The sequence below is a fragment of the Lontra canadensis genome, unplaced genomic scaffold (assembly GCF_010015895.1).
Source record: "Lontra canadensis isolate GAN:19392208 unplaced genomic scaffold, GSC_riverotter_1.0 scaffold122, whole genome shotgun sequence".
NCBI classification, from domain to species: Eukaryota; Metazoa; Chordata; class Mammalia; order Carnivora; family Mustelidae; genus Lontra; species Lontra canadensis.
In genome coordinates, this window is record NW_022631116.1 from 4,709,025 (window position 1) to 4,730,977 (window position 21,953).

The following is a 21,953-nucleotide window of genomic DNA, read 5'->3' on the forward strand; positions in this document are numbered from 1 at the left end:
ACTGACTCCTGGTTTTGGATCAGGTCATGATCTCAAGATTGTGGGACTGACCTCCATATCGGATTCTGAACTCAATCTGGAGCCTGCTCGAGGTTCTCTCTCCATCTGTTTTTGCTTGCCCCCCTGCTCACACTCTCTCTCTCTCAAAAAAAATAAAAATTTTTTAAAATAAACAAACAAATAAATAATAAAATGGATGTTGAACTTTGTCAAATGCTTTTTCTGCACCTATTGAAATAATCATATAATTTTATCTGTTTTTTATCTTGTCTGGTTTGGGTATCATGGTAATGCTTCATAAATGTGTTTGGAAGAGTCCCTCCAGCCCCCTTCTATTTTTTGGAAGAGTTTGAGGAGGAAAGGGATTAATTCTTCTTTGAATGTTTGGCAGGATTCTCCAGTGAAGTAATCTGGTCATGGATTTTTATTCGTTGGGAAGTTTTTGATTCCTGACTCCATATCCTAGGTAGTAACGGGTCTGTTCAGATCTTCTATTTCACCATGATTCAGTCCTAGAAGGTTGTGTTTCTAGGATGTATCCACTTCTACAATGTCCAATTTGTTGGCATATAATTATTCTTAGTAGCCTCTTATGATCCTTTGTATTTCTGTGGTATCAACCACAGTTGCATTAACTCTCTCATTTCTGGTTTTATTTGAGACCTCTTTTTTTTTTTTAGTGTATCACTTTTCTATACTATAAAAGGCTGTTTCCTTTTATTTCACTTTATAGTCATTTTTATATATAATTTACATACCATAAAATTCGGCAATTTAGACTTCACATTTCAGTGTTTTTTTTTAAGTAATCCCCTATGTTGTACAACGATTGCCTATCTAATCCACAGAAGTTTCCCATCATCTTACCAAAAAACCCTATGCCAATTACCATGAACTGCCAATTATTTTATAAATAGTAGTTTGAGCCAAAACATAGCATCATCCCCAGTTTTAGACACTGGGTAGCACACAAAGTGGGAGGTACCACCAGAGGAAGTTCCTGGAAGGCTGGAGTGTGGCTCTCACTGCTCCTAAAAGTATCTATGGTTTCTGCTGGTGGCAAGAGAAAGTGATGCACCTTTTAGTGTATGTCTTAAAAGAGGTTCAAGTTCTGGGAGCAGTTGGACAAGTTGGTGTGAAAGGTGTGATGAAATTTAATTCATTATCTACATTTTTTTTACTTGAGTTTAAGTGAAGAGGCTTGATGATGTGGTGGAAATGTTTAACATTTATTCTTCAATCCAAACACAGCATCTGGAAGACATCATCAGGAGACCAGACTTCAAATGAAAAGAACACGTCCCACTGTTACATCCAAGCATCTTGCTTAATCCCCCTTGTGATCACTCACCTTGTGGAATGAGGGAAAGGAACAGTAAAATGTCATGCTCAAGTATGGAGAATTTAACATGGATTTTTAAAAAATCTCTTGGGGGGATAAACTAGTAATATTGTGCTAAGTTCTGAGTGAGGTGGAATCAGAAAAGGGGGTCAGCATAGCACAGAGGTGCAAAGCACAAGCTCTGGAGCCAGACTGCCCAACCCTGACTCACCATATCTTGCTGCCAACCTTGGGTAAGTGACTTAACTTCTCTGTGCCTCAGTTCCCTCATCTGTAGAATGGGGATAATAATAGCACCTACTTCAAAGGGCTATTATGAAGGCTAATGGATCACTACAGGGGAAGCCCTTGCATATATTACTAACTCATGAGTTAGCTACTACAGAGCCAGTTTGGCTTTAAAATGTCAGCAAGCTCCAGCCAGAAAGAAGGTTCTGATAAACTGAATAGCACTTAAGTCTGACTCCTTAGGTATAATAAAGAAGCTGAACTCTTAGCAATTAGGCTTCCGTCCTTTGACTGGGTCTCGAGAGGAATCACCTAAGGAGAAAAACTCCCACTTCGGCTGCCCGAGGCTGATGCTGCTCTGGGGGGCAGGAGCAGAGGGAAGAACTCTGTGAGAGGTCTGGTCTTGTGCCCCCACTGAGATCACCATGAGAGCAAAACATCCATCCTCAGTTGATGTCCTGAGAACCAGCCCCAATTCTCCCCCACCACAGGTACCAGGCAAAACAATTGTCAGCCCCCATCTACGTCCAGCCCCAACTAGCCAAGGACACGATGTCTACTAGGGATGGGAGGGTGCGTGGATGGTGGGAGAGGAGGTGGCTGGGGCTATTTTCATCTCTTCACAAGACACCCTCCGTCTGTCTTCTCCACTGACTTAGTTCCAATGTATGTGGGTCGGAGGAGGTGAAAACATGGCTGGGAGAGACACTTGCAACCCAACCTGATCCCATCTCCACAGGCTCTAGGGCCACCAGCCAACACAATTCACCCAAAGTTCCTCAAACATACTCTGCATTTTGCTGTCTTCATGTCTTTGTTCAGTGTCCCACTTCCTCCACTGACCGACCTGGTGGCCGGGTCTGGCCCCTGGGTGGGGAGGGTGCTCGGCCGGCCACCAGCACAGCGACAACAGTATATGCCCCTCCCTTCAGAGTGTCACGATGTGCCTTCCTTGTGGGAGCCAGGAATTCTATCTCCTGGAATCTGTCCTATGGACATAATCGCATGAAGATGTTGGTACAAGATGACTTCGGCTCTTAGCAATCAAGTTTTTGAAGAATATTTGGGGACAGAAAAAAAGACTAAAACTCCATTAAGGAGAAAATGGGTGCTAAGCTACATGAGTTTCAAGTTTTGTTAAAATATATGTATTATATTTAATATGCATCAAAGAAAAACTAGAAAGAAACACCTCAAAATGCCAACAGCGTTTCTAATGCTAAGTGGTAGGTCTGTAGCTGGGGTTTTGTTGTTTTTTCCCCCCGCCTTCAGTCAGGGCATCCACCATCCACTATCACTGCGCCCCTTCCTCTGATTTCAGCCCCTTGATTTTTCTCTGCAAAGATCCCTGTCCTTAATAGGACGTCAGTCAGGATGCCCACCCTCCCCTGGCCAAGGGCTGGGAGTGTGACCTGAGCTCAGCTGGTAAGCCTCCCTCCTGGGAACGTGAATCCCAGGAAGAGACACCTGAAGATGGAGAATGAACTAGGCTGTGGTCTTCTGCGAGCACGTATGTTTGGGGAGACCGCCTACCAGCTCTGGCTCCCAACCTCCTTGTCAAGAGGCTGCTCCCTCAGATTCTCCTGTGATTCTCTGAGCAAGCCAACAGCGTCCTCATAAACTCTACTTTTGTTCAAGTTGGTGGGATGCCATTCCTGTTGCTGCATCTTAGGGGTCCCAAGTGAATCCTCTTCCCGCGTGTTCACTGGACTCCAAACCCTTGGCAGTGAGCATGCGCGGCTCGTGGGAGGGGCACAAGGCGCAGCCTCGGGTATGCATGGGTCAGGACGAAGCCCCACCACCTGTAGATCACTAGACCCAGGAGACCAGCTGCCTTGCCCTTCACAGCCTCCTTCCTCCTCCATCAGACCAGAGGGGTACTGTTTCACAGGGAACTGCTGTACTGATCAGGAAAGTATAAAGCTTGGCACATCAAAGGCATTGGATAAATGGCAAACATTCTTACTAAGGTATGTTTGATAAGTCTCTGTTGAGCTAATTAATCTATTCATTTGACAGCATGTCCGGCACCGGGACCAACAAGACAGACATGCTCGCTGCCTTCGTGGGGGTTGCAGTCCACTGGGGAGACAGACAGGTAACAGGACAGAGACAGAGATGCAAACCCATTTCAAGTGTTTATACAGGAAACAAGGGCTGATGGATGGAACAGCAAGGCTGTAAGCTTTAAGATATGGTCAGGAAATGGGGCTGGGGCAGCTGAGTGAGGCCCGAGGGATGAGGAGGAAGGAGGTACACAGAGGGGCCCCACAGGTTTAGGGGTACAAAGCATGTTCAAGAAACAGGAACATGGAACATCATGAAGGCTGAATCAGGAACTCCGATGATGCGAGAGGTGGCTGGGAGGGGCTTTGCAGGTTTTGGCGAGGAGTTTGTGTGTGTGTATGTATATGTTTTAAAATTCCATTTTAAGTGCAATGGGGAACTGTTAAAAGGTTTTCTAGTAGGGGGCTGACATGATCTACTTTAGGAAAGACCTTCACTGGCTCTGGGGGGAAATGAAATGAACAGGCAGTGTAGAAGGCTCTCTTAGTGGTTCTGGGAAGAAACGCAAAGGTGGTGTGATGGAGAGAAAGTAGGCAGACACCAGGTACTCTGAGCAGGACACACAACTTGCTGATGCACTGGGTGTGAGGGGTAGGAAGGGTGTCACCAGGATGGCTCCCTGGCTTTCAGCCTCAGAGGCTGGTGGACAATGCCAGTCTACCGAGAGGGGAGGGACGGACACGGGACCGGGACGTCAGGAGCCCAGTGACAGACGCATCAGGTTCAAGTTGTCTGGAGCTCAGAGAGCAGCCCCGGGCTGAACTGCACATGTGGGTTTGTGGGCAGAAAGATGGAACCTGGATCCTCAGAAATGCATGGATGACAACCAGCGTATCCCTCTTCCCCCAACAAGCACTGGCCCCACTACAACCACAGCAGAAGCAGGTGCTCCAGCTTGACAATCACTCACACTCAAGGGTGCACCTGTGGGACTTGTTAAAACACACCGGGCAGCTCAGACGTTCTCAGGAGGGTTTAGAGAACGTCCATTTCTATCAAGTGTCTGGGGGACGTGGATCCCACTGGTCTGGGGACCTGAGTTCAGATCACTGCTCTAGTAGAAACCTAGGACCAGGGAGGACCAAGCCTCAGTCCTCACTCCACACTTACTGATGGTACGTCGTTAACTCCCCTGAGTTTAGCTAACTCCCGTGACAAGACGCAGGAAATGGGCACGGGAGCATGCGATGACTCAGAGGCCGCCAAGCACCTCTCCATACTCCGCTTTTAACTACTGAGTAAGGGGGAGTCCCCGTTCCAGTCAACGCACACCAAAGGCATTAAACGTTGGCAGACTGTGCATTTTGTGGAGTTGGAGAGAGAGAGAGATCATGTGAACACACTTGAGAAAACTCATGCCTAGAGGTCTGTGCTGAGAGAGCTCTGCCCAACCCACCCCCAGCCCAGAGCAGAGAGGTTGTGGGGTCCCCAGTCCTGCCTTCCTGGACTGGGAAGGCTGCTCCCATTTCCCTTGAACCCACCTCTGGTGCAAATGCCCATCTCCTGGACAACACACCTTTCCTGTGGGCTTGGCCACCAAGGAATTTATGGAATTGGTTCCCAATTTCCATAAAAGCCTCAGTTTTACGTAATTCTATTTCTTTTCAATGAAGATGAGGGCATGAGTGTGGAGCCAAATGCAATGTAACCATTACACCTTTGTTAAGACTTTTGCATAAATAAATTCACGCATAATGTCTGGGTTTGGCTTTGGGTGGCTTCCGGTGCCTCCTGCCACACGTCTTCTCCTTGCCTCGCCCTTCGCAGATGATCGCTCACTACCGTGGGCATGGTCACCTTCCAGAGAACCTGGCATCCTCGCCAGGCTCCCTGCAGAGAACATGCTGGAATGTCAGACTGGTGCTAGTGAAGGTCTTTGGGAGAGGAGAGGGAGGCACAGACAGGAGGGACGGACGGGAGAAGAGGCAGCAATGAAGCCACCCCAGCTGCCGCAGGCGGTGCTGTGAGGGTCCGCACCCCTCCCCCCAGGGTGTGCTGAGCGCCAGCACCCCTTACCCGCAACACATGGGGTCAAGGTGAGAGGAGGCTGCTCATCTTACCTTTTCGTAGGGACAATACTTGTATGTCCTCATGGGGCTCGTGCAGATGAAGACATCGGTGCTGTGAGAGAGAGGAAGGAGAGTCAGCCTTCGCCCCCTTGCTCCCCTGCCCTCCTGCCCCCCTGCTCTGCGGGCGTCAGGCCCTCCGGGTGTGTGCCCAGTACTGGAACAGGAAAACCCACTGCCCCACACTGCTCTCCCAGCCAGACACATCCTGTCCCCCAGCCCTGAGCAGCCACGTGTGACCTCTCCTCTGGCCCAGTGAGCCTCTCAGGGACAGGCATCCATGCATGGCAATTCTGCATGGCCAGAGCCCGAGCTTAGCTGGGCGAAGCACCCGCGTTCTCTGGAATCTGAACGGGGGAATATGGAGAGAAAGGAGCATCTGCCATAAGAGAGGCATGAAAGGGATGTACAGCAAGTGACTTGTGGGCCTCGTGCATTGCAAAGCAAAGAACCCCGTGAGGGACAGTCTTCTGGTCAAGTGTGCCTGCTAAGCCCTCTGGCAGAGGAGGAGGGAGGAGGAGCCCCCTCCTCTCGGCCAGGCTCAGCTCCCTCACAATAGGCAAGGGCTCTGCTGAGGACCACCCCCTCCCACAGTCTGGCGACAGTGGGGGAGCTGACTGCGAGGGCCCCAGGCCCCAGAACCTCACCAACAGAGCCCTATGGTCCCCAACACCCACAGAAAGCCGCCATGGACGGCTCCACGCACTCGGCCTGTGGAAGCCTAGATTTTCCAGGCTCCTTTGCTCTTTGGCAAATTAGTCCCCTGAGAGTCCTGCCTACGTCAGACTGCCAGGTCCCTCGGCGGAGAGCACGGGCCTCCTAGTTACCCCAAGTCTCAGCTCTCTCGGCCTCTGCCAACTCACTGTCCCCTCCCGCGGCCGGTCACCTAGGTCCTCAGCCTCTCCTCCCTGATCTCTTGCCTCCTGCCTGCACTGAAAGCTGGCCCCACACGAGGAAGCCACCTCCCCTGTGCGCCTTGGAGACAAAGCTGTGTTTCCCCCATGCCTCACCTGCTGCAGACACACAAGGGTCTCCCTCGCCCTCCCTTGTCACTTCCAGACCATTCCTCCCGTTAGAGTGGGTGGTCAGTTAGGACTTAATGGGATGCCTGGAGGCCGGCCGAGAGGACGTCATGGTCAACTAGGAGGAAAGTCAGAGGCCTGTCCAGGCAGCATTCCAAAACAAAACCACGAGAAACCGGATCCAACCAGATAGGCTCCAGATGGCTGACGAAGTATCATTCCTTCATCATGCTACATAAACATAGCCTATGAAGCCTTTCTCCAGAGGAGACCAAGAGCCTCCAGCGACATTGTTTGGTCGGGCCACCTCGGCCCCCCAGTCCATCCAGCAAGTCCTTCAAAATCCCTGACTCGGTGAAGCCCGTGCCCCACCCGTGACCACCCGCATGTGGCCATTCCCCCTGCTGTCACCACCCTGCTACCTGCCGTCATCCCGCCAAGGCTCAGCATGCCTCCATCCTCCCTGGGGCCCCTGGGGCCCCGCTGTCATCCCCCTGCTGGTTTTCCTCTCCCTCCACTGGGAACAGAAAGAACCTGACTCTCCAGCTTCTTCGACCTGCACCCAAGCAACCAAAAATGTTGCTGGAGGAAAAAAACAAAAACCAAACCAAACCAAAAAAAACCCCTCACATCAACAGTTTGGCCATTTTCTTTTTTCTTTTTTTTTAAGATTTTATTTATTTATTTGTCAGAGACAGAGGGAGAGAGAGTGAGCGAGCACAGGCAGACAGAGGCAGAGGGAGAAGCAGGCTCCCTGCCGAGCAAGGAGCCCGATGTGGGACTCGATCCCAGGACGCTGGGATCATGACCTGAGCCGAAGGCAGCCGCTTAACCAACTGAGCCACCCAGGCGTCCCAGTTTGGCCATTTTCACCTTAAATTCATAACCACAACCCCAAGGCAAGGGTGCCATCGCCAGGCAGCCTGTCCCCAGGACCCTAGGGTGTGATTGCCTTACTTGTCTCCAGCACAGCAGCCACGCGCCATACCCGTGACCGCCACCTTCTCGGCTCTGAGACTCCCTGGCTTCTCATGGTGGAATCTAGAACCACGTCTGTGTCTGATCTTCCTTCTCCCTTTCCGCCGCACGGAGGAATAGCCATCCCTCTCAGCTGTCAAGGCAAGCCCTTCATTCGTGCGCTGGAGTCCATCCCCCCATCTTCACAAGGAGGAGTTACCCTGCCGCATTCCCTTTTCTGGGACTGCTCTTCCCCGCAACTCATTCAAACGTGTGCTGCTCTCTTGCATCTCTGAACATACATATACACACACACACACACGACCTTGACCTCATACCCGCTCCTGTGACCTCCCATCTCTCTGCTCCCAAGACATCTACCAAGTGCCCTGCACCTGCTGACCCCACTTCCTCACCTCCTGTGTGTGCTTCGATCCACCCCAACATCCCCTCCACTCCCCAGAAAGTGCCTGTTGTCACCAAGGACCCTCATGTCACTGTAGCCAGTGCATACCGCCCTCTCCTTCTCTGGCTCACCAGCACTCAAGTCGCCTGCCCTCTGTGCGAGCTCCTGTCCTGGCACGCCTGCCCGTCGTCTGCCACCCCAGCATGATCTCCTGGCCTCCCTGGTGATTCTTAAGAACCACTCAGGGGTTCTTCATCTACACTCCCTGCTCCGTGGTGTCATCCAAGGCTTTACACAAGGCGCCCCCCCAACTTTACCTTCACCATTCAGCCCTATACCAAAGGGCCAGGCTTACGTCCTTAATATCCTGCCGAATATCTCTGCGAGGGCATTTCACTAACCCTTAGTTTTTCCAAAATGGCACACGGCGTTCTCCCTACTCCCCAAACCTGCTCCTTCCCCTGTTGATGGCACTATTACATAGAGCCAGCTGCTCAAGCAAAAAACCTAAAGATCACCGCTTTTCTTACCCTTCCCCCAACTCCCAGTATCCATCCCCAGATCTATGGGTTCTTCCTCAATGTGTGTTTCATTCCATCAACTTCCCTCCATGGTTGCCACCCCAATCTTAAGGACTGCCACCTTTCATGGTTTCTCTCCTTCCAATTCTGCCCCCGCCAAGCCTTTCTCCACCCAGCATCCAGACTGATGATTTTTTTTTTTGAGATTTTCTTTTTATTTATTCAAGAGAGAGAAAGAGACCTCGTGAGCAGGGAGAGGAGGAGGCAGAAAGAGAGAGAATCTGAAGTAGACTCAGTGCTGAGCAGAGTCCCAAGCAGGGCTTGATCTCACAACTCTGAGACCATGCCCTGAGCCAAAACCCAAGAGTCAGACGCTCAACTGACTGAGCCACTGGGGCCCCTGGACGGATTATTTTTAAACAGCTTCTCTGAGGTGTGATTGACATGCAGTAAACTACACAGGTAGAATGTGATAAGTTGCATAGGAAACACAGATCTCCACAATCAAGATAATAAATAGCTCCCTATATTTTTCCATGCCTCCTCCTGTCTTCTCTCCACCTGCCCCTCCTTGTCCCTACCCCACGCCCGGGCCACAGGGAACCACTGATCTGCTCTCTGTCACCACAGATCAGACTGTATTTCCTAGAATCTTATATAAATGGAAACACAGAGTATGTGCTCTTTTTGTCTGGCTTCCTCCATCCAGTAAAGGTATTTCTGGGAGTCACTCATGTTATTAAATGCATCCATAATTGGTTGTTTTTGTTTTCTTTCATTTTTGAGCAGACTCATTAAAACAAAACAAAACAAAACAAAAAAACAGCTTCATGGGGCACCTGGGTGGCTCAATCAGTTAAGTGGCTGCCTTCAGCTCGGGTCGGGTCGTGGTCCCAGGATCCTGGGATGGAGCCCTGAATCAGGCTCCTTGCTCAGTGGGGAGCCTGCTTCTCCCTTGCCTACAGCTCCCCCTGCTTGTGCACGCTGTCTGTCTGTGTCTCTCTCTCTTGTTTTATCTCTGTGTCAGATAAATAAATAAAATCTTAAAAAAATAAATAAAAAGTGAAAAACAGGGGCGCCTGGGTGGCTCAGTGGGTTAAGCCTCTGCCTTTGGCTCGGGTCGTGATATCAGGGTCCTGGGTTCGAGCCCTGTGTCAAACTCTCTGCTCAGTGGGGAGCCTGCTTCCCCCTCTCTCTCTGCCTGCCTTTCTGCCTACTTGTAATCTCTATCAAGTAAATAAATAAAAATCATTTTTTAAAAAGTTGAGGGACACCTGGGTGGCTCAGTGGGTTAAAGCCTCTGCCTTCGGCTCAGGTGGTGATCCCAGGGTCCTGGGATGGAGCCCCGCATCAGGCTCTCTGCTTGGCAGGGAGCCTGCTTCCTCCTCTCTCTGCCTGCCTCTCCTGCCTACCTGTGATCTCTGTCTGTCAAATAAATCAATAAAATCTTTAAATAAATAAATAAATAAGTTGGGGGGAAAAAAAGTAAAAAACAGCTTCATGGAGATTTAATTCTTAAACCGTAAAAGCCGCCCATTTTCAGTTTGTAATCCAATGGATATTACATTTGCAGACTTGACAACAATGACCAGAACATTTTCATAGCCCCAAAAGGAACCTTGCGTCCATTAGCAGTTACTCTGCGTTCTGCCCTTGGCCTTAGGAGAACACGAACCTACTTCCTATCTCTGTTCCGGATATTTCACATACATGGAATCCGATAGTGCACGGTCTTTGCTGCTGGCCTCCTTCATTCAGGAAAAGGTTTCCAAGGGTGACCCACACTGTAGAATGTACCTGGGCTTCACCCCTTTTAATTGCTGAGTAATATCCCAGTGCATGTGAATGGATGGACCTCATTTGTTCACACACGTATCAGCTGATGGGCGTGTGGGTTGTTTTCACCTTTTGGCTATTACGAACAATGCTGCTAGCAACATTCATGCACAAGTTTTTGTGTGGATGCGTGTTTTCATTTCTCTCAAGCATACGCCCAGCAGTGCGACTGCGGGCTCATATGGTAACTCTATATTTACCATTTGGAGGAAATGTTTTCCCAAGTGTTTGCCACAGCAGCCGCACCATTTTTCCAATCCCACCAGTGATGATGAGGAGTCCAAATGTTCTCCATCCTTGGTAACACGATTGTCCTTTTTTTTTTTTTAAGATTTTATTTATTTTTTTGACACAGAGAGAGAGACAGTGAGAGAGGGAACACAAGCAGGGGGAGTGGGAGAGGGAGAAGCAGCCTTCCCGTGGAGCTGGGAGCCCGGGTTGTGGTCCCAGGGGGGGCTTGATCCCAGGACCCCGGATTCATGACCTGAGCCAAAGGTAGACTGTTAACGACTGAGCCACCCAAGTGCCTACCCACCCCGCTTAAAGATTTTATTTATTTATTACAGAGAGAGAAAGAGAAAGTATGAGGTGGGCTGGGTCGTGAGCAGGGAGCCCGATGTGGGACTGGATCCCAGGACCCCAGGATCATGGCCTGAGCCAAAAGCAGATGCCTAATTGACTGAGCCACCCAGGTGCCCCCCACTTTTTTTTCATTATTGTCATTCTAGTGGGTGTGAAGTGGTATCTCATTGTGGTTTTGACATTTGCATTTCACAACAGACTAATGATGTTCGGGCCAATTTTCATGCATTCAATGGCCATTTGGTTATCTTTTTTGGAGAAATACCTGTCCAAACTTATCACCCCAAGCCCATATTCTTTTTAAAACCTAAGTTAAGGGGCGCCTGGGTGTCTCAGTCGTTAAGTGTCTGCCTTCAGCTCAGGTCATGATCCCAGGCTCCTGGGATTGAGACCCACATTGGGCTCCCTGCTCAGTGGGAAGCCTGCTTCTCCCTCTCCCACATTCCCTACTTGTGTTCCCTCGCTCGCTGTGCCTCTCTATGTCAAATGAATAAATAAAATCTTAAAAAAAAAAAACTAAGTTATATCACATCATTGTCTCTTCAGTCCACCAGGGCACTGTCCCTCCCATCCCTGTCAAGCTCACTGAATTCTAGCCATACTGGTCTCCTCCAAAATATTACTCAGGTAAGCAAAATCCTTGCCCATCTGAGGACCTCTGCACCCTCGCTTCTTACTAACTAGGTCGTCTTAACATTAATTTCTGAAGTCCCCTGTCACCTCCTCAGAGACACCTTTCTACCCCACCCAAAGTAGCTCTTTCCCCCATTTAATTTCAAACACATCGCCTATTTCTTTCACCAAGCTTGCTGCAAACTAAAATTATCTTTCTTCTTACTTGCCATCCCCCGCTACTTTAACGAAAACTCCTCAAGACCTGAGACCTTAGGTTGGGTGTCTTATTTACAAATAGATCCCCAGGACTAGCACAGTGGCAGGGACATAGTAAGTGACACAAAACAGATCTGTCTAGTGGGTGAATGAATACATCGCCTCCTACGCCAGGCTCCTCAAATGTAGGTGGGTTGACAACACTGACTCCATCTTGTTCCTGTCCACATAATGACCTCCCTTGGGGGTACGTGTTCCAGGCCTCTGGGAGGTTAACATGTGCCCTGACTGGAATGCGGGAAGGCTTTTTCTGATCTCCCTGAAGTTGTTTAGATAACTAGAAGAGGTAACATAGTTTCTTCCCCACCCTCTTTCGGCACACAGATGGCACCACGAGATCTGTTAAGTGTTTGACCTCACGATCCCCTCTGTACATCCCCTTGCTCTACAAAATCTATGGCTTAAGATCAGGACTTTGCAGAGAACAGCTACGCAGCCCAGGATCCTCAGCCACCTGATCCCCTGTCAATGTTACCCTGAATGAAACTAGTAAACTGTATGGAGTCCCCAGTGTCAAAGTACTTGCTCAGGGCACCCAGGGGGTTCAGTTGGTTAAGCATCCACCTCTCGCTTTCCACTGTCATGATCTCAGGGTCATGACCTCAGGGTCGTGAGATCAATACCCTCATCAGGCTCTGATCAGCCGGGAGTCTGCTTGGGGAGTCTCTCCCTTGGTCCCTTCCCCCACTCGTGTGCATGTGCTCGCTCACTCTCAAATAAATAAATATTTAAAATAAAAGACTACACTTATGGGAATGAGCCTGAGTAACGTATACAATTGTGGACTATATGGCCCACTTGAAACTAAGAGAACTCATGTGTTAATTATACCTTGAAAAAAATTATTTTTAAATGCATAGGCCTTTGATTCGGCTAGCCCACTGTTGCACAGAAACACTTGCACACATACGTCCATGCTCCCTGCAGCTCTGACGCACAGGAAGAAGAACCGACTTCAATGTCTCTGAGGAAATCATTACCTTACACGGTACACGGTATACAATAAGATGCTACGCAGTAGTTACAAAGAATAAAATAATTCGATAGTGTTGTTATGGAAGGATAGCGAACACATATTGTTAAGTAAAAGAGAGAAAGCAGTGTCATCCTATAGATGAGAGCAATCCTATTTTATAAGCAACAACTATGATGCCGTGATGTGAATGTCTCTTCAGCAGATGCCTGAGTGTGTGCCACGTGCCAGGCAGCACTCTAGGGACCAAGATAATCCCTCAGGGAGCTGACATTTGACAGAGGAAGGGACAAACACACACACACACAACTTTGGCTTAGCCGGGGCGGGGAGGTGTTGAGGAGGGCACGGCAGAATGACTAGCTGGGGACAGCAGCGCCTTTAGCTACAGCAGGATGGCCTCACACACACAAGGTGACACACAAAGTGTTCAGAACGGAAGGATTAAAAACAATGTGGCCACGTGCCAAGTAGCGGAAGAAACATTCCAAGAGGGTGTGTCAGGAACAAAGGCTGTGAGATCAGAAACGAGCATGGCACATCCACAGACAGAAACTCTGCCAGCGTGGCTGGAACAGGTGCAAAGAGGTCAGAGGGTAGCACGGCCAGGTCGCAGACCACCTTGCAAGCCTGGCTGAGTTTGGGTTTTATTGGAGTGTAAAAAAGAAGCCAAGAGAGAGTTTTAAGAGGGGACACACATCAGCAGAATTCCGTTTAGAAATACCGCTCTGGCTGCCGGGTAGAACGGATAAGTTTACAAACCCACATACAAATACCTACGTAAATGCATTTGAGAAGGTCTGGAAGCACGCACCCCGCATTGTTCACCAGGACAGGAAGAGCAGGATGGGGGGAGATGTGCATGGGGAGAGAGGGACAAAATGGGCAACTCACATTTTTTTCACGTATGTTCCTACTGTTGGAGTGTTTCGTACGAATACACTCATATGTCCTGAATAAAGGGTAGTCGCCCCTGAAGATGTTCCAAGGAAGCTCTTAAACATGCGATGACTCCCAGGGAGGCACAGCCTTGCACTCAGTGCTCCCAGAGCCGGTCCACAGCCTGCCAGGGAGGCGGTTCTAGGACAGCGGGCAGATAAGGTGTTTGCTCACTGTTCCCCTCCTACCAGAAACCCCTTTGCCTTCTCCACCTGGCAGATCTCTTTTCATTGTTCAGCACAAGGGCTCCAGGGTCCCTGCCTGCCCACCCTGGGGAGCTGCCCTGCCTATCTCCATCCGCATACATCTACCACATCTCTTTCGGATCTATGTTCTAGTCCTTGGTTTCCTAGAGAACTCCTCGAAGGCCAGAACTGTCTCTTACCTACTTCTGTATCTGTGGCATCTGGTAGAGGGTCCCGCCCATAGCAGCTGCCTTACAAATAGGCCTTCAGTAACATTTTAAATCTTGGTTTCTGGCTACGTCAGCACCAGACACAAAGCTATCCACTTAGTTACGGACTAGACTGCTGTCTCTGTCCACACTTTGGGCGTGAACTGACCTTGGGAAGCTACCTTGTTAAGAGCCAAAATGGAGGTAACAGACCGCTGGTATGGTCTAGACTTGCATTTTCACAAAAGGCTTCACAGGGAAGCTGTGGGAAAGAGAGTTCTGGACTAGAATACATGTGAATAAAAGCTTCATCCTCCACTTGTGAAGAATCACAAAGCATACTAGCAAACCTGAAGCCCTTTGAAGTCCTGTGGTAAAGAAACCTTCTAATTCAATGTCCCCCACACTGTTATACTTAAAGAATGCTTTTTTGTTCCATACCTATTAAATCTTGCAGAATACTAACAACTGCGGCTAATGTTTACTGAGCACCTACTATGTGCCAGGTGCTATAGTGAGGCTTTTTTCGTTCCCCTCATTTCACAATTGGAGAAACTGAGGCCCAGAAAACTTAATAATGTGCCCAACGTTTGAGGATTAGGTTCTAGAAAAGCCCGGGCTTGAGCCTGGACAGTCTCACTCCAGCTGGGACATAACCTCAACCGCTATGCCATCTAGCGCCCCAGGATACAGTTGGCTGAATGTGGTCCAGGAAATGCTAATCCAGACACAAACAGAGTTTTGAAAAGCTTCAGTACAAATACACTGCTTTGCCTCTCTGGGCTCTTCCTGAAGCTGCAAAAAGTTATACAAAAATACTCCACTATAAATCAAGTTCAAATCCTAAACCAGAATGAAACAGACTACTCTGCACGGCCTGACTCAAGTCTAAAAATAAATTACTGAATGAGTCCACAATTCAACTCAAACTCTAAGCATTTTGTGTCCCTCTGATGCCAATTTATCACGTCAGAACTTTGAATGCTGATGATCTTTGGAGGCATTTATATGACACAATAAAGACAGAGCCATACCTTTTGTTTCATTGGTGTTTCAGGTTGGTAAATTCAAGCAAAACTGTGACCAATAAAAGTATATACAGGCCTAGGGGCGCCTGGGTGGCTCAGTGGGTTAAGCCGCTGCCTTCGGCTCAGGTCATGATCCCAGGGTCCTGGGATCGAGCCCCGCATCGGGCTCTCTGCTCAGCAGGGAGCCTGCTTCCCTTCCTCTCTCTGCCTGCCTCTCTGCCTACTTGTGATCTCTGTCTGTCAAATAAATGAGTAAAATCTTTAAAAAAAAAAAAAAAGTATATACAGGCCTAGAAATAAATTCTAACATTGATGGTCAGTCCATGTTTGCCAAGGAAACCAAAACAATTCAGTGGGTGGGGTGGGAGTGGGGAAGAGTCTTTTCAAGAAATGGTACTGAAAAGTGGGTCTCTACATGCAAAAGAATGAGGTAGGATGCCTTCCTCACACCATATTGAAAAATTAACTCAAAACGGATCAAAGACCTGAATGTAAGAGCTAAAACCATAAAACTTGTACAAGAAAACATAGGAGCAAGTCTTTGTGACTTTGGATTAGGCAAACAATCCTTAGATATGAAATAAAAAATACAAATGACCCAAGGAAAAAAAACAAACAGGGGCACCTGGGTGACTCAGTCAGTTCAGGGTCTGCCTTTGGCTCAGGTCATGATCCCAAGGTCCTGGAATCATGCCCCGTGTCAGGCTCCCTGCTCAGTGGGGAGTCTGTTTCTCCCTCTCAGTCTGCCTCTGCCCCTGCTCATGCTCTCTTTCTCAAATAAAGAAAGAAAGAAAATCTTAAAAAAAGAAAAAAAGAAAGAAAGAAAGAAAGAAAAAAAGAGAGAATGCCTACGTGGCTCAGTTGGTTAAGCATTTGCCTTCTGCTCAGGTCATGACCCCACAGTCCTGGGATTGAATCCCGCATCGGGCTCCCTGCTCAACAGGCAGTCTGCTTCTCCCTCTGACACTCCCCCCACTCATGTTCTTTCTCTCTATGTAATAAATAAAATCTTCAAAAAAGGAAAAAGAAAAAAAAACACGTAAATTTAACATCCACATAAAAACTTTGGTTTTCAAAGGACACCACAAAGAGATTAAAACAACAATCCACAGAATGAGAGAATATATTTGCAAGTCATATCTGATAAGGGACTTATCATCTAAAATATGTAAAGAATTCTTCACATGCCTGGGTGGCTCAGTCAGTTAGGTGTCTGCCTTCAGTTCAGGTCATGACCCGGGGGTCCTGGGATCAAGTACTTCATCAGGCTCCCTGCTCCCCAAGAGTCTGCTTCTCCCTCTGCCCCTCCCCCTACTCATTCTCTCTCTCTCTCAAATTAACAAACCTTCTTAAAAAATAAAATATATAAAGAACTCTTAAAAATTAGCAATAAAAAGATAAATAAACCAATTGAAAAAAATAGCAAAAAAAGATAATTCTCCAAAAAACAAAAACAAATGGCCAAAAACACAGAAGAAGATGCTCAAATCATTAGCCATCAGAGAAATGCAGATCAAAACCATGATGAGATACCCCTTCACACCCACTAGGATGGCTAGAATAAAAAAGACCACAAGCGTTGGCAAGGGTGTGAAGTTGGAACCCTCACCCATTGCTAATGAGAATGTCAGATGGTACTGTCACTTTGCAAAACAGCTTGGCAGTCCCCAAAATGTTAAACAGGAATTTACCGCACGACCCAGTGATTCTTCTCCTAGGTTTATACAACCTATACATGAAAATGGACATTCATAAAAAAAAAAAAAAACTCATACATGAGTGCTCACAGCAGTATTATTCTTAATACCTAAGAAGCAGAAACAAACGAAGTGTCTACCAACTGATGAACAGATAGACAAAAATGTGTCATGTGCATACAGCAGAATATTACTCAGCCATGAAAGGGAATGAAGTACTGATTTATGCTATAAAAGAGATGACCCAGAAAACACAATGTTGCATAAAAGAAGCCAATCACAAAAGACCACATAGAGGACTATGTGAAATGTACGTGAAATATACACAAATGTTCAGCACAGGCAAATCTACAGAGCTCTAAAGAAGACAGCAGCTGCCTAGGCAGCAGGGGAAGGAGGGGGAAGGGGTAGTGACTGCTCATGGGTACAGGGTTTCTTTTGGGGTTGTTGAAAGGTTTTGGAAATTGACTACAACTCTGGGCACAGACTTAAAAACCACTGAATTGTACACTTTAAATGGGTGGAGGGTATGTGAATTATATCTCAATATGGCTGTTGTTTTTTACATCGTCCTCGGGGAAGCACATCATCTGTAACTGCTAATGGGTTTTAGTGAACAGTTATGGAACTGGGGCTTCAGCTCCCAGAAGCAGGGACTTCACTAGAACGAAACAGAAATACCTCACACACTGCTCCTTTGGCTGCGTCCTCACCATGTGTTGTTAGGTCTTCTGTTAGACCTCATTGTACTCCTTCCTCTGTTCCTTTTCAGCACTTATAACAATCGTGCTTATCTTTGCTTGTGAGATTCTTTGTTTAATGTCTACTCTGTGAGCTCCATGAGGGCAGGACCACGGTCATCTCTGTATCACTTATGTCCTGTAGCATCTAACAGTCAGTTCTCAGTTATTTGCTGAATAAATGCATGTCTGGCACCCAGTCAACCAGGTCCAGTTAGACTCAATATTTTCTCCTGTTACCAGATCAAAATGCCTCACTAGCTTACCAGCTGAGTCTGTTTCACTCGGGGTTTTACCAGATTGAGCACCAAAGGAACAAGCATGGACCTGTGCAGGGGTGAAGAGAGAGGAGCGAGGGATGTGGTTGGGGGGGGCAGAAGCAGAAGAGTAGGGTAGGCGCTGACAAGAGGAAGGCACGAATGCACAGGCAGGAAGACAAACTTACTTTTCTAGGTTGACCATCTGCTTCACAGCTTCCACAGCCCCTGGGAGAGGTTCCAGGTCAAGAAAAAAATTTTCTGATTCCCATATGCTAATGGCCTTCTCCTAAGAAGATGAGAGAGAAGTGGGTGACCTCAGGGGATTCAGCACATTGCCTTACCACAGAGACGATGGCACAGCTGGAAAGATCTGTTGACAAGAAGAGTGTGAGCCTTCCACATCCCCCCCCCTGCAAACACACACACACTCCCAAGGTTGTATCCTGGGGGGAGCACATGTGTGTTCCAGCCCCTCTCCAGGGGGTCTGACTTCTGCAAGGATCCAGCAGAGACCAGCTAAGGGATCAGGAGCTATGGATTCCAAAGCCTGTTCCTTGAGGCACGGCTAGAGCTGTCTGGGACCAAAGGCAAGTCATCGTGAATCATGTGCTTGCTTGATTCTCACGGCCAGAGGCATCTCAGGGCCTCTGAGGTGGACCAGGTCTTGCCATGGCACTAGAGTCCTTAACTTCAAGAGCTGGAGAAACTCAAGAGATTCTTAAGAGCCCCGTTGTGCCATGTGGGGTAAGGGGGCCCGGAAGCCGAGTGGAAGGCCAGATGAGCAGAACTCCAGGTTCCTTCCCCACATCAACTGGAACAGCTCTCATATCTGTCTTCCGCATTGGCATATCATCATTGGTATATCATTAAGTACTTTGTTTAAAAAGCATTCTACTGCTTTTAAAGTCTGAAAGCCAAAAACCCAGACCCTCATTGTTCATATGAGAAAATCAAGGCTCTGAATGGGGAAGGGAATTACTCAATGCCACAGAGCAAAACATCGCTGAGAGCTGAACACTATCTCCCAGCTACAAAGCTACAAGGTTCTGCCTTATGTCACTGGGCTAAAATCGAGTTTGCAGAATGTTACACTTTTCCAGGCCCAGGACAAGGGGAGGGAAGACGGACCCCCAGACTCCGAGGAACGGGACCTAAATCCTATGTGGGCAGCTGCGGGTGTCTCTGCCAGGCCAGAAACCGCACACTCTGGAACAAGCCCCACCACCATGTCCCCCTTAGAGGCGGAGTGCCCTGAGATCACACTGGCATTATGTCTGCGAGCTATGTGGGCTGAAGCAAATGAGCGGTGACTGCTAATAGACGGTGTCTCTTGTTTGGCCGTCACCTCCCACAAGGGGCAAGAATCACTATCCCAGTTTACTGATAAGGAAAGAGGCTTACAGAGGATTGTTTACAAGGCCACTTATGGGTGATACTGTCAGAACTTGACTCAGGGCTTCTGACTCACAGGAAGGCAGTGGGGCCCAGGGTAAAGCGTACATGACACAGGATTAAGTCAAGTACTGCATGGCCCCGGCTGCATGACCTTGGCCTCACTGTCTTTCCTCAATAATCAGTGTCCCAGCATCCCCTCCCTCCCTCCATCACTAACTTGGCTCTGAAACCCTGCTCAAGGCACTTCCTCCCTCTGGGCTGAGTTCCTCAACTGTCTTAACACTGCGGGATTCTAAGTCAGTTAAAATGAGCTTTGCCTTCCATCTCTGCCCTCATTACCTCTCCGAGCCCTGACAAGATCAAGGGGGATACCAATAAAGTGGTATTTTGTAAAGCAGAAATGCCTTCATAATTAAGGTGGGCTGGTGCATAGGTTGTTTTTAACTCTAGGTGCTGGGCCAGCTCAGCCAAGGGGAGACCCAGGGATGTCTGCTGGGAGCTTTGCTGGGAACCAAGGGGATGTGTTCATCTATGAAAATCTTGCAATGTTCCCAGGAGCAGAACTGCCTCCTTCGTGTCCCAGAAGAAGAACACTGCCTCCTTCGTGTCCCAGGAGTCCCTTTCCTTTGCCTCGCCCTTAGAAAATGGTAAATTGATCTTCTTAGATGTGGAGTCTGCATGTCTGTACAAAGGACTACAAAGGCTTCTGTCCTTTTCAGAGTTGGGGTGGGCTTTATGTCCTCACCTCAGTATACTCCTGGGAGGGAATGAGGTGCCTGGACTGCCAGTACTGTGTACTGTTTATACACCAACACCCACATGGAGCAGGGGAGTCTGTTACTGAGACTACAGAAACCACGAGGGTATTCTCTCCAGCTTGAAGTTGGTAATTGGGTGTTAGGGCTGGGAGAAGCGAGCACACAGAGCTCTGGGAAAGTCACCTTCCTCAAGTACCTGGTGGTGAGGAAGAGCCGTGGCACTTGATTTTCTTTTTCACACCTGCCTCCCAATTATGGTTAAGTTACCTTTTTTAAGTCAAAAGAAATGCCAGTTGTTAGAGCAGGACAGAGAAGAGGACTTTGCGGGTGGGGAAGCCTAAATGTGTTTGGGCAGGCAGGCAGACTTGGGTTGGAATCCTAGCTACTGGGCTTGGGACTAGTTTCCTCATCTGCATAATGAAGATAACAATGTCTGCCTCACACGGGAGACAATGCAGTCAACCTGTGGTACAAATTAGGCTCGAATATCATCATCATCAAGTTTCTGGTGGTGACCCTGGGTAGGCAAGCAAAGGATGCCAGAAAACACCCGCCTCTTTAAGTTTGTGCAAGGCGAAATCCCGTTCCTTTCCCGAAATAGTTTCAACTCAAAAACTAAGCCATCTGTCTAGAAACAAGCCTGTATATTTCCCCTCCATCCGTCCTGGACTCAGAGAGCAAAGCACAGCAGGAGTCAGGGGGATGTGGTGGGCTCAGGTTCAGCAGGGCCACCCAAGCAATGGGGTAAACCAAGGAGTTGAACCCTCCCCATCTTGACCACTGACTCATTGTGTGATGTCCAGAAAGTCATTCAACGTCTCTGGGCCTCAAATACCACTGGGAGCTATGCATTCATGGAAAAAGGACAAAAAAGAACGGCAAAGACATCAAATTCGTGAGGATGAAGAAATGGGCGTGTGACTGTGGCCGGGGTCAAAGAGGACTTTACTTGTAACATTTATTTCATTTAAAGAATTTCAGGACTTGGCGGCCAAAAATTAAAAAGTCAGCTAAAGACAAAGATCGTATTTTACGCTTCGCATTCTCCTGACTTTTGAGAAGCCCTCGATGACAGCCAACAGTTCCCGCGCGCGGGGCTGCGCGGGGCGCGGCGCCCTGAGTCCTCCCCGGACCCCTCCCCAGGCCCCCCTGTCTTACGAGAGGACCACCCCCGAGGCTCGGAGAGGTGACCCACCCAAGGTCACGCGGGCTCCCGGCCCAGGACCGGGAAGGAGGGCCGCAGTCCCGCCGGGCTCGACTGGGCTCGGGGCCCCGGAGCGAGAACGGCGGCTCCGCGGCGGGTGACGAGCGGGGCCGGGGCGGGGGATGCTCACGCTCAGGCCGGGCTGCAGGCGGCCGTACTGCTCGGACAACCAGAAGCCGCGCCGGTCCTCCAGCGCGATGAAGGGCTGGTCGGGGAAGCGCGCGCGGAACTTCCTGAGGAAGCCGCCCTCGAAGTCAGCCAGCACGCCGTCCATGTCCACCAGCACCCGCAGGGCGCGGCCCCCCGCCCGGCCCGCCGGTCCGCCGGACCCCCAGCGCCGCCCCGCCGGGCACGCCGCGCCATGGGGCCGCCGCGCACACCAGCCGCCGAGACGGATCATGGCCCCTGGCGGTCGCTCGCCGCGGGCGCCGGGGCCTGGGCCACGCCACCCCGCCGCGCCGAGCCCGGAGACATGACAGCGGTGGGGGAGGAGGGGAAGAAACCCCCGCCCGCCGGGGCGCGCGGGGAACGCGAGGAGCGCGGGGGGCGCGGGGCGCGGGGCGCTCGGGGCGCGGGGCGCTCGGGGCGCGAGCGCGCAGGCTCTGGCCCCAGATCGAGGCTGCGGCACGCGCCCGGGCGGAGGCGGG

The 21,953-nt window shown here is 49.4% G+C and overlaps 1 protein-coding gene across 2 annotated transcripts in view; it reads right to left on the reverse strand.

The window, feature by feature from the left end:
* The window catches only part of NT5M (5',3'-nucleotidase, mitochondrial), a 34,823-nt gene extending 13,087 nt beyond the window's left edge, over nucleotides 1-21,736 (reverse strand). The window contains exons 1-3 of one of the 2 annotated variants that reach the window (XM_032841295.1): nucleotides 21,437-21,736; nucleotides 18,135-18,235; nucleotides 5,698-5,758 (exon numbers count right to left, since the gene is read on the reverse strand). In XM_032841295.1, the coding sequence (XP_032697186.1) occupies nucleotides 5,698-5,758; nucleotides 18,135-18,235; nucleotides 21,437-21,706 (432 nt within the window). In that variant the 5' untranslated portion in view covers nucleotides 21,707-21,736. The remainder of the gene's footprint in view (nucleotides 1-5,697; nucleotides 5,759-18,134; nucleotides 18,236-21,436) is intronic. The other variant, XM_032841296.1, reaches the window with a different exon arrangement.
* Nucleotides 21,737-21,953: the final 217 nt, after the last annotated feature.